Source organism: Parambassis ranga, chromosome 24 (genome assembly GCF_900634625.1).
Source record: "Parambassis ranga chromosome 24, fParRan2.1, whole genome shotgun sequence".
Classification (NCBI taxonomy): Eukaryota; Metazoa; Chordata; class Actinopteri; family Ambassidae; genus Parambassis; species Parambassis ranga.
This window is the reverse complement of record NC_041043.1, coordinates 1494594-1507068: the sequence shown is the minus strand read 5'-3', so window position 1 is coordinate 1507068 and position 12475 is coordinate 1494594. Positions and strand designations below refer to the sequence as shown.

General features: G+C 41.4%; 1 protein-coding gene across 3 annotated transcripts; it reads left to right on the top strand.

Moving 5' to 3' along the window:
• The first annotated feature begins 4610 nt into the window (after positions 1–4610).
• Positions 4611–11446, top strand: clu (clusterin). 3 transcript variants are annotated; one of them, XM_028398034.1, is made up of 10 exons: positions 4611–4746; positions 7708–7878; positions 7970–8118; positions 8198–8368; positions 8459–8629; positions 9302–9479; positions 9612–9749; positions 10125–10345; positions 10441–10628; positions 10983–11446. In XM_028398034.1, exons 2-10 carry the CDS (start codon positions 7761–7763, stop codon positions 10993–10995), a joined length of 1347 nt encoding a protein of 448 aa, XP_028253835.1. In that variant the 5' UTR covers positions 4611–4746; positions 7708–7760; the 3' UTR covers positions 10996–11446. The 3 variants fall into 3 exon arrangements, with proteins under 3 accessions (XP_028253835.1, XP_028253833.1, XP_028253834.1); XM_028398032.1 differs by having other exon boundaries at positions 9609–9749; XM_028398033.1 differs by lacking the exon at positions 4611–4746 and adding an exon at positions 7316–7416 and having other exon boundaries at positions 9609–9749.
• Positions 11447–12475: the final 1029 nt, after the last annotated feature.

Here is a 12475-nt window from a genome sequence, read left to right as displayed (position 1 = left end):
CACTTTATTTAAGTCAGGCCTGAAAACACACTTGTTTACTGCAGCGTTCTCCTAAATTCTTGACTGCTGTCCTAACTGCACTCTTCTCATTTATGTTTTTTATTATTTTATTATTTTTTATGATTGTAATTTCCTTCTTAATTTATGTTTTAAAATGTTTTTATTCTGTGATTTGATCTTATGTAAAGCACTCTGAATTGACTTGTGTATGAATGGTGCTATATAAATAAAGCTTGCCTTGCCTACAGTTCAGTGAACCTCTGTCCTGCTTCCATGAGCTTTTTCTCCTGGTAACCCTTCAAACAAACTACTTCTTCTAATTGTGTTGTCACATTAACATTGAGCATGCTCAGTGAGGCCTGTAGGCTCTGAGCATTGATCTTGGGGTAAATCTTCTGGGATGTCGACTCCTGTGAAGATTGACAGTTGTCTTGAATGTGTTCCACTTGTGAATAATTTTTCTCACTGTAGAACATTGAACTCAAATAGTTTGAAATGGTTTTACAAGTCTTTCTAGATTGATGTGCAGCAACAGTTGCTTCTATAACACCATTCTTTATGTCTTTCCCTCTTGTTAACACACAGCTGAATGCTGCAAAGCATGTTTTTATAGAGGTCTGTACACCTGCTGATGATCAACTCATCAAGGACTGATGGTCAGCAGCACCTGCTGCAGCTCAACTAATTAAATCCTATGGAATCAGTAATGAAGGGCTTAACTTTGCCCTTTTGGGAGTGACTTGTACATACCACAGATTAAACTTTTCCCCCCTCATTTCCTCCAGTCACGGTATTTCAGTCATGGACACTCACTGTTAAAATTAGGATAACAGGATTTAAATGACCGATGTCACTCAGTTGGTCTTTGATCACAAAGCCACCAAACTTTCTTAATCAGCGCACATTCCAGCACACTCTCACATCCATCCAAACAGAAACACAATTTCCCCATAAATTGATCCCAGAATCATCTGAGTGTTTGAAGTTCACTGCGGTCTGTCAGCCGGGGCCTGTCAGCACCGCCAATGGGACCAATTGAGCCTGCTGATAATTGTGTTTTGTGTCAGAAGCTAGCAGAGCCAGCTCCCCACTTTGTGGGCTGAAAGTCGTCACTTCAGTTTCAAAGTGCAGAGACTCGGTTCAGAGTTTTCACACACACACAAGCATCTGCATATCTTCAAAAAAGGAAAAGAAAGAAAAAAAGATGAAGAAGAGGAAAAAACAAGTTTTTAAGTGGTCACGCAACTGACAACTGGCTTAGTCACAGTGGATCTGCTGCTGGTAAACTCTCATCACCGAGCAAAACAAAGCCAACAAACCTCCAGGTCAGAAAGTCTCAACTCCACATGTGTGCTGCCGTACATAAGCTCTGTACAGTGGTAACCATAGAAACAAAAAGGATGACATTTGTACCTCTTATTCACAATAGAAGTTATGCCTGCATACATCATAAGCAATAAAGAGAGAACATAAAAAGAGTCACATAAGAAACTAGCAAAGGTTTGTTTATTCAGCTGGAGCTCTTGCATAATCCTAATCTACATTCCTTGGACCAAAATGGTGCATTTGTTGTCCAGGCATTTTATCTGAAGCCCTGTGTTTCCCGATGTCCTGATATTAGAGAATCTTTTAGTGTGTTTAGTGAGTTATATAAGAGTTCAGCATAAAGAATAAACAGCACACCGTGCTCAGAGAGCTCTACATTCTGCAGGACATCTGGCAGCCAGCATGTTATTCTGCTGCAGCAGCATCCATCCTGATTTAATGAAGTGACATGAAGTGAACTCCAGACAGTGCAGAGGTTTAATCATGTCACATGCAGTGTGTGTATTGTTTTGAATGGAGCCCATAAATCAGAACATGTGGAGGTCACAAGGACAGAGTACACAGACAGATGTGGTTATTATTGTTGATGGATCCAATGAGACCAGACGGAGAATATTAATGATTTCACTTTGTTTACATGTCTTGTTTTAGGCATGTCATTCAGTGTTTCAGTTGGTGTGTAAACATCAATCGGACATTTAATCAGGGGTGTGTAAGACAGAAAAAAGTCAGATTTTCAGGGGTACATTTTTTTTCACACTGCACCGGTTTCTTGATCTAGTAGAAATAAAAAAAAATCAAATATGAAACAGTTAAACAGGCAAGAATTTGGCTTTGTTTAGAACACTGAAGAAGAAAAGTTTTTAAGAAGGGAGTTCCTGCCCTCTAGTGGTACGTCTGGCTTTTACACGGATGGATCAGCCAGGCACTTGCATGAAACTCAGCTCCTTTTACAGGGCTGTGCTGGAGAGCACACTGTGTGGAACTGCAGCTGCTCGGTGGCAGAGAAGCAGGCACTTCAGCAGGTGGTGCAGGAACAGGGCACCCCACCAGAAGGAAGGCTGCAGCATCCAGGCAAGCAGTAGTTGTTTTTGTACTTATTATTGTGCCTATACTGCAGTACCATGACCAGAGTTGTGAATGACAAGTAAACCTCTCTTGATCTTAATCTTGAAAACAAAGGAAGTGATTTGCAGCCTATGAATTACATTTAAATTTCAGTATAATGCTTATTTTACCTTTTCACCCATAATCAAGTTAAAAAAAATAATGACATCATCATCACCATGGCTTTTTTCATATATAGTGGCGTACAATCTATTGCATCCTCCAGTATAGTCCACGCTATGAATTCTGGGTAAATAACACAACATTTCAGAAAATGAAATGCAATATTTTAATGGTTAAATGTTAATACTGTAAAGAAGTGAGATGATTTACTGGTTCCTCAGTGTTATCAGCATGTTCATGGGCCACGGGTTCCTCATTATGTGACCATTCTAAGAAAACATGAGCAGGAACAGAACACATAAGGGCAGGTTTTAACAGTGCAAACAGCTCTGCAGGGTGCTGACACAGCACAAAAGAATCTGTGTGTGTTTGTGTGTGTGAGAGAGAGAGAGAGAGACTTACTGGAAAGTCCATCCCCTGCGATGACACAGTCCTCATAAATGTATGTTGTTTTTTAAAGGTCATTTCAGCAATAATAAAGTTCATCAATAATATTGTTCATCTTGCATTCCTGTCTCCTCACTTACTGCACAGGTAAAATGTATGTCCTTTTTTGTTCCTGTCTCCTTCTAATTCCCACAGGCCTCCTCACACCCTCACACTTACAGTAAACTGCTGCAGGCTGAATTTCTGCCAGTCTCGTGACCTCTGAGCTGTTTGGACTCTCTCCAAAGCACCTCTGTTGTTTAGCTGTGTGACTGGACTCTTTTAGACAATTTATTCCCCTTAAGAATTATATTAAAAAACACTTCACTTTGTGTATCAGATAATTAACATGTGAGAAGCGTCAGTAACAATCCGGTCAGCCGTGACAGAAAAGGTACTGACATACTCAAATGCAAGATAAGAAAAGGTCCATATAACAAATGAAGCAAAAACATACCGGCATACAATAACAAATTATACATAGACCTATATATGGCATGTAATTTTTTGTTTAAAGATAAAATGTAAATCCTAATAATTACTGTGTAAATGATTCCAGACCCTTGGCTCCTCCATAAAGCTCAGCTTAAACCTACCTGTTTTATATTTGACTTAAATATGGTGGCACTATATGTGCATGTACAAATTTTACTGATGGTTTTACACATTTTATATCTTCATATGTCCGCAGACTGTATGCATGACATACCAACTGTCACAAACTGGCTTAGATAATTTGACAAGGAGGAGTCCATGTTTATGTAAATACAATAACATTCATTATTTAAGGATACGGTTGATGCCTGTGGCAGAAACAGAGAGAGAGTAAACACCTGGCAGCTTAAATAATTTAGGCCCAGGTGAGCTGTGGCCTCCCATGCCAGCATTTTTGCACTCCAACACAGGCTGAAGAAATTTAATAAAAGTAGTTTTGCAGAAAATTATTACATGTCACAGTGAAATTGACCTGTCACTTGATCCCTTTAAACACTATGATCGAGGTGCATGTTTGTTCACCTGTCCACAGTAAGTACTATTATTGAATACATTACCTGCAGCTCACTCACTGATGTAACATGCCGCACAGTCATAGTGATCAATTGTATTTTATAATACAGATTAAAAGCTACTTTACATGTTGGGTCATATAGCAGGATGAATCAGACGTTTGTTCTCTGCCAATAAATCATACTAAAACTTCTGGAAAAGTCCTCAGGCTTTGTGAGTGTGAAGTCAGACAGATCTAAACACCACAATGTCAGGAGAGTGCAGGTATATTTCAAAATAAGAGTTTGAACTTTATTTAAATAGTTAAAAAATATTTGCTGCCTCCATAAGAATAGTTAATATAGCTTTAATAATATAAAGTGGAAAAAACTGATCAGCCTGAAAACAATTAGTGATAATGTGTGGTGGGATTTGGCTTCTAAGGGAAGTGGTGAATAGTTAGCATAACGCTAAGCTAAATGGCGATAGTATGTAACACTTTCCAAAATGATCAAGCTTTAATAGCTGTAAAGCCTTTTAATGGGCGATAACTTAAATTTCTATACGCAAGAGGAACCTATTCTCGCTTTTATTTTGAAACATATTACCGGAAACGCGCTGTTATGTTGTGTTCGCGTTGACAGCGTGGATGCAGCAGCGGCAGGCAGCATGCTTGGGCCGTGAATCACATGTCTGCACCGTCCCCGTTATCCGCTGCTATAAATACGGGCTGCACCGAGAGAGGAGCCGCATCAGACGCTCGGGAGACAAACAGAGGTGAGTCAGAGAGAGGCTTTTATTTTGTTGATGTATGATGTACGTATGATGCTTTGTTTTTTTACTATGAGAAAAGTTGGAACCGAATGGTGCAACATTTTGGGATAAAAACTAACATCTATATTATTTATTAAAAGTTTCCTTTTAAATTGTGTTTATTTTTTTAATGGTGCAAAACTGTTTGTGACGCTTACTCATGGGCGTGACCTCCATCTGTGCGTCAAAACAACTGGATTATAGGACGAACATGACGTCTTGCTGTGGTTGCTGCGCTTTAGTACAGCAACGCAATACAAACATCTAGACCATCTACTTTAATGTTTCTGTCTTCATACTGGCAGCACAGAGGAAGTCACTTCCTGATACGTATGTGACATTTTTGACATTTTTGAGTGCAGTCCTGACCTTGATTCCTCCACCAAGGTTGAGCCTCTGGGTGCAGAAATCACCCAGCACTTAAAATAATGCTGAAATGAGGACACACACACACACACACACACATGAGCTGCCGTCCCATTTGTGGAATGGAGCTCTTTCCTGATTGGTTAACCATTCCAGGTTATGAAGGGATGGTGCCGTGATATTTTGTATTATTACGTGTATTTTCATATGTTGATGGAGCTCAGATGTAAGATAACAAATGACATCTCACAAGCTGTGCACAACGTAAACAGATGAAGTATGGACGAACTGTCCATTAGGGCTGCAACTTAATATTAGATTGTTTTATTATGAAGATAGTCACGATGTAGTCCATAAAAAGCAACACATTTAAATAAACACATTTATGTATTTATTTATAAAAAAAACACAATTTAAAATATTTCTTTCATATTTATTTTTTAATTTAACAAAAATAATGCTCAAAAATAAAAACTAAAATAATGTAAAAAAAACAGTTTTGATAAAATAACAAATAAAATATTACCTCAAAGAGCAGAAAAAAAACCAAAATCATATTCAACTAACCGATTGTAGCATGTAGCATATTGTATGGAGCTCTGAAGTGTCAGATGAGTGAAAACACTTTTTGGAAGGCCTTTGCAGGCAACATCTGGCACATAGAGGCCTGTTGGCTTTTCAGTTGTGTAACCAGGATCCCTGTGGCTGCTATTGTGGGCAAATAACGCAGCTCAGACCTCTCAGCATTGTAAATGACTTTTTATTTGTTTAGCTTTCTCTCTCTCTGGCTTTGTCTGCATTTTTCTCTCCTCATTCTTCCTCCCTCTGTCTGCCCGTCCTGGCTTACTTACTCTGCTCTGGTTCTCTCCTTCCCTGCACGTATATATAAAAAACACCTTTCACCTCCTGGCATGCTGTAATTAGGCAAGAGGTTTGTTATGATGTGAACAATGACCTCATTGTGCTTGTGTGTTTAACTCATCAACACATGAGCTCACATGTGGAGGAGGAGAAAGTGGGATGTGTTGCTGCTCCCAGGTGGGCAATGAGTCCGGCTGGATTTGGAACATTTTTTTTATGTACGAAGTTTCACCCTCACTGTTTTTATTTGTGATGTGGACACAGTTTAAAAACATGCCTGAGTTCATGACAAATTTGTTTTCATTAGAATTCATGTAAAAAAAATTGCACATATTTCGGTGTTGAGTTGACAGATTTAGAAAGACAACTCTTTGTGCACGCTGTACTTTGCTGGTTTCCATAGAAACAGTAGCTGATGATGGGAAGAGCAAGTAAGTGCAGAAGACTGGACAGTCTCCTTGCTTTTTCCTCTTTTGTACAGATTAGGTAACAAGAACATTCTGTACAGTGTAGCCATCAATCTAAGCCTGAATAGGAAAAAAAATCTCATGATGCAACTTAAGGTAAAACATGTTCTGTTTTATGTATTATGAACAAACCGAAAGAGGCCATTGAACATGACAGATGCACAAATGCGTCAGTGGTATGGAAGAGCCTCACTGCTGTGCACAGAGCCAACATCTTGATGAGTGGAAACACATCCCTGCTGCCAGCTTCTGTAACTGGCACAGATCTACTTTTACTTTACTTAACATCTGCTGTGTGTTCATTCAAATCCATCAGCTCCTCCGTGTTAAAAGAAAGTTGCACATCTGTGCCTGGAAAAACATTCTGAGGACTGAGGTTACTAACACTAATTGTCTGGTTACCATGGTGCCTGTCAGTAGGTGGGATGTATCAGACAGCCTGTAAAGATTTTGGTGGTACACATGTGTACACTAAAAGTTTAAACTCTGCCAAATTTACTTCCATTTAAAAGAGATTTTTTTCCACATTTAGTGACCTTTATGAGCAAATTATGGTTTCCTTATGTACAGCAGTGATGTTATGTGATGGCAGGCTTGTCATAACTGAACAGTCTCTGAGCAAACGTCAGCCTGAGAAAGATAAAAAAAAATCACAGCGATTCAGCAACTTCTCTTCTCTTCTTGACAGATTTCAGTATTTACCTGCCTGTTTTGAGGGGAATGGAGGATTGTGGCTGTAGAAATAATCAACAGATTAGGCCCACAATGAAGGATAGGCATTCGGTCCGTCTGTCTGGTGTATTTCTCTCTCTCTCTTTCTCTCTGCCCATGTTGTGTTTATGTGTGAGGAGGAGGATCAGAAGCCACAGCCACCCTCTGCTGAATCTGTCATTGTTGAACAAACAGGCAGCTGACCAAGGACACGTCAGAGGGAAGATGGGTAAACAGGCCTGCTGTTCTTTTCAGGAAAGGAAACAGTGGAGAAAGGACATAATGGCCACAACCTCCCCATTTTAATGAGCTCAAAATGATCCATTTTGAATTATTTATTAGCATTGATTAGTTATTTTTATGTTTCGCTGTGTAAGAGAAAAAATGCTGAGCCATTTTTCTGCTGCGTAGCTCCTCGCCTGGTTTCCCCACAGATGATGACGCCCTCTAGTGGAGACAGAGAGTCATTACGACAACATTACAGTCAGATGAATAGTGTTCTGTCTGCTTTGTGTTGCAGGTTTTTCCCATCTTTTTAATTGCCTGCTGCTGTCCCCGTGAGAGTCAGAGAGGATGCTAATGATGATGATGATGATGAAGAGGAAGGGGTCAAAGGAGTCCTTAGCCATGGCGGCTCTTCTTCTGGCCTCAGTCAACTGCATCCTGCCGCCAACTAAAGAAGAACTCAGTCGTAAGTGTGTGCAGGCTAAATTTAAAAGGATAGTTTACTTAATTTACCCACGTATTTACTCTTAAGGTGAGAAAATTTGTGTGTTTTACAGAGATCTCACTTCAGGGAGAGAGGTATCTAGACAAGCAGATTGAAAACGCCATTAATGGGGTGAAGGAGATGAAGACCGTGATGGAGAAATCTTCAGCAGACCACAAGAAGTTTTTGGACGACCTGGAGAAAACCAAGAATCAGAAGGAGGTAGATAATGACACACTATGTTTAGCACTGCTACAAAGAACCAGCCAAAGTGAGAAGGGTATGGTTTTTTTCTACGTAGGAATCAATGCGTACTGCCAAAGAGATGGAAGCCAAGATGGAGGAGGCAGAGGAGGTATGCAATGATACCATGAGGGAGCTGTGGGAGGAGTGCAAGCCCTGTCTGAAGAACACCTGCATTAAATACTTCTCCCGAACCTGCAGCAGTGGATCGGGAATGGTGGGACGCCAGGTCAGACACCAGTTGCTCTCTCTTCAGTCTACATGACATTAATGACATGACATTCGAGGCTTGTGTTGAAACTAGTTTTTTTGTTTGTAGCTGGAGGATGTGCTGAACAAAACATCACCCTTCTCAATCTGGATCAATGGGGAGAATATTGACAGCCTGATGCAACAAGGCCAACGTCAGAACAGAGAGTTCAAGGACCTGGAGCAGAAGTATAAACAGATATCTGATGGAGTGGACAGCATCTTCATAGACAGCGTGAAGGTAACATGTAACACTGCTCCCTATGCACAAGACTATATAAACTGAACCCTGATTGGGTCAGTAGTATATTAAGCCTTCATGTGTTCAGGTAGTTTTATTGTGCTTGAGATCCAATATTAAAATGTTGGGTCAGTTCTACTTAGTTTCACTGTACGTGGCAAACAGAAAGTTCTAGACCTGAAAATAAATCAACTGCAGTTCCTCTAATGGCCACTAGAGGCAGGGGCAGCAGTCTAAGCAGAGATGCCCGGACTTCCCTCTCACCGGACACTTCTTCCAGCTCTTCCGGGGACTGCCAAGGTGCTCCAAGGCCGGACGAGAGACATAGTCTCTTCACCACGTCCTGGCTCTCCTCGCGGTGGGACATGCCCTGAACACCTCCCCAGGGTGGCGTCCAGGGGACATCTGAAACAGATGCCTGAGCCACCTCAGCTGACTCCTCTCGATGTGAAGGAGCAGCGGTGGGCACAGAGACTGGCCCTGGGGACCTTAAATCCTCCCCTAAGGAAACCTTTGGGTGACATGACAGAGGATTCATATTTGCAGGCTGGTTTTAATCCTAGAGGGTGTTTAAGTGTTGTTTTAAAATGCACTAAGCTCTTCTTTCTGATTGATGGAGAAATGAAAGAACCGCAGGGACACACACTTCATGACGTCATCTTTGTTTTAAAGGTGGCCGATCACTCTCACCACCAGCCTCTGATGTTCTTCATGCCTAAATTCCTGTCACCCTTCAGTCGCTTCACCAGGAGCATCCCTTCTATATTTGGTGACCGTTTCCACACTTATTTCTCCTCCATGATGGGAACAGGCAGTGATTTCTTTGGTTCCATGGACACCGCTAATGAGGGTATGTTTTCTGATGCATTCATAGATTAGACTCACAAAATAAATAAAATATGTCACTGTTGATTTTTAAAACATGGCTGTAAAACCATATTAAACCCTGCTGTGTGGCATGTTTGTTGCTGGGACATAGAAGGCAGTGAGAATGAGGACGTGGTCATCACCAAGCCTTTTGGTAATGGCAGAATGACCTGCAGGGAGATTCGCCGTAACTCAGCCGGCTGCTTGAGGTTCCGTGAGGAGTGTGAGAAGTGCAAAGAAATTCAGCACATTGGTAAGAAATACTGTAAAAAAATAATGGTAATATAAACTAAAAAGAAAAGGTGCTATTATGGTTACGTGTGTGGTGAATGTTACCAACATTATTACACCAAATATCACTTAAATGAAAATTTGAGATATTACTTTTAAATGTGTTCAAAGCCTGCATTTCCTTCAATGACCACTAGAGGGTGATTCCTAACGTGAGCAGAAATAAATAGCCTGCTAAATAAAGAGATAACATATGCATAGGTGGCCCAACTCAGCTCCACCTCTTTGCCCACATTTGGATTAGCACTAGCATGTAGCTAACTGATATAGGCATATTTAGCACTCTGTAGCAGGGTGTTTTCGGACCTGCCTGATGTCGTTGGCGTCTACTTCACAGACTGCTCTGGGAAGAATCCTCTGGAGGGCCCGATGAAGAAGGAGCTGGAGGAGGCCCTGAAGCTGGCCGAGCGCTTCACCCAGCACTACGACAGCCTCCTGAAGAGGTTTGAGGAGGAGATGATGAACACCTCTTCCATCCTGGACCTGCTCAACCGCCAGTTTGGCTGGGTGTCATCTCTGGCAAACAACACTAATGACGATTTCTTCCACATCCACACGGTACCATTGGACTCATTTTTCTCTTGATCAACTAATCAATCATCATAGTTTTAGGTCCAGATTAACCAGATTACTGAAACTTGCCTTTTGTGCAGGTGAACTGTGGGGAGCCTAAGGAGGATTCAGAGGATACAAACCAACGCGGTGATACCAGTGTGTCCGTGCAGCTCTTTGACTCTCCACCCATAAACTTCACTGTGTCAGGTGACCTCCCCTGGACCGACCCCAAGTTCTCTGAGGTGGTAGCTCAGAAGGCTCTGGACCGCTACAAGGAAACCAGTGTGTGAGTGTCTAACAGGACAGAAACCAAGGACTCCTTTAGGATCAATAATACAAATATTTCGTCAAGAGAAGGTGTAATATAATCAAATGTACAACTGTGTGTGTATGAAATGCTAATATGTAGCATAAATGACTAATGTTTGAAAGGGAGCGTAATCTTTGAAGTTACATAAGCAGAATGACACCACACATGAAGTTATTTCCAGCAGTCAGTTAGCTTAGCTTAGCATTAGGCATCATCAGCAGGAAAACAGGTAGCTCCTTTTAGATTGGGACTATTTGCACATTATATTAGTATAAGCGTTGGAATGAGGAGCTTTGCTTGTAAATTCTGATCTTTCTGTTTCTTCTCCAGCGTGGTCAAATAAACTCTCAGCTGGATTTCCACCTGAACCTGCAAAGTGTCTGCTGACCTGAGAACATTCTGGAAAACACCTGAAATCCAAACAAAAATAAAAGAAGAAGAAAAGAATGCTCCCCCTTCGCAGTCCCACACTAAGTCATGCTTTTACACAGTTTAACCCCAGACATTTAAACCATTCCATAGTCCTGCTGTAAGACACGACATGCTCATCATAAGACCCAGTGAGAGATGGGCCATAAAAAAACTCATGCTAATGTTTTACTCCTGAAAATTTAGAGTGTTTGGAAAAAAAATAAATGTAAGTGACATTTCTACAATACAGAGCTCAGATCATTGTTATCATCTGAGTTATGTGCTAGAGAGTAAAGTTGTACACTCGAAGTTTAGCATTGCTTTGAGCTGCCGCCTAGCAATGAAGCAATACATAGAGATTTATTAAAACCTGCTCAAACCTCCTCTGTCTCTTTGTCATTACATACAGTATACAACTGGTTATTAACTATTTATACATAGAGAAGATTTAAGCAAGGCGTCTGGAGTTTTCTTGAAGATGTTTTATTGAGGAGGGGCCCCATTGAGGAGGACAGGAGCCTCAACGTGGAAGTGTACAGGAAACCCACACACACGGACCAGTACCTGCCGTTTGATTCACACCACCCACTGGAACACAAACTGGGAGTCATCAGGACCCTGCGGCACAGAGCACAAACTGTACCCACCAGCTCAGAGGGGAAGAAGAAGGAGCAACACCACATCAGGAAGGCCCTGCAAACTTGTGGCTACCCCAAGTGGGCACTCATCAAAGCCACAAAAACAAGACTTACTAACAACAAGAACAAGGACAATAACCGATGGAGAAATAACATCTCCATTCCATATGTGTCAGGAGTATCAGAGAAACTCCGTAGGATCTTCAACAACCACGACATCCCGGTCCATTTCAAACCTATGACAACACTGAGACAGAGACTGGATGAGGATAAGACTCAAAGGGAGAAACACAGCAATGCAGTCCAGTGCAGTAAGGAATGCTCAAATCTGTACATTGGAGACACTAAAACACCACTCCACAGAAGAATAGTTAAGCACAGGAGAGCCACCTCCTCAGGACAAGACTCAGCTGTTCACCTCCACCTTAAAGACAAAGGACACTCCTTTGAGGACAACAATGTTTACATTTTAGACAGGGAGGAAAGGTGGTTTGAAAGAGGAGTCAAGGAAGCCATCTATGTTAAGCTGGAAAAACCTTCCCTTAACAGAGGTGGTGGCCTCAGACATCATCTTTCCACCACATACAATGCAGTGATTCCATCCATTCCCAGGAAGTTTGCACATACTCACAGTAAGAACAAAGGGCTGTCAACCAGTCCCCCTCCGGCAGTTTCATAGTCGTTAGCCAGTCGTTAGACACACCTGGCCCAGTCAGCCAGAACATCACAGTAAATTATGGAAATTAGGATGGAACTTTAGTGCTATTGTTAGTA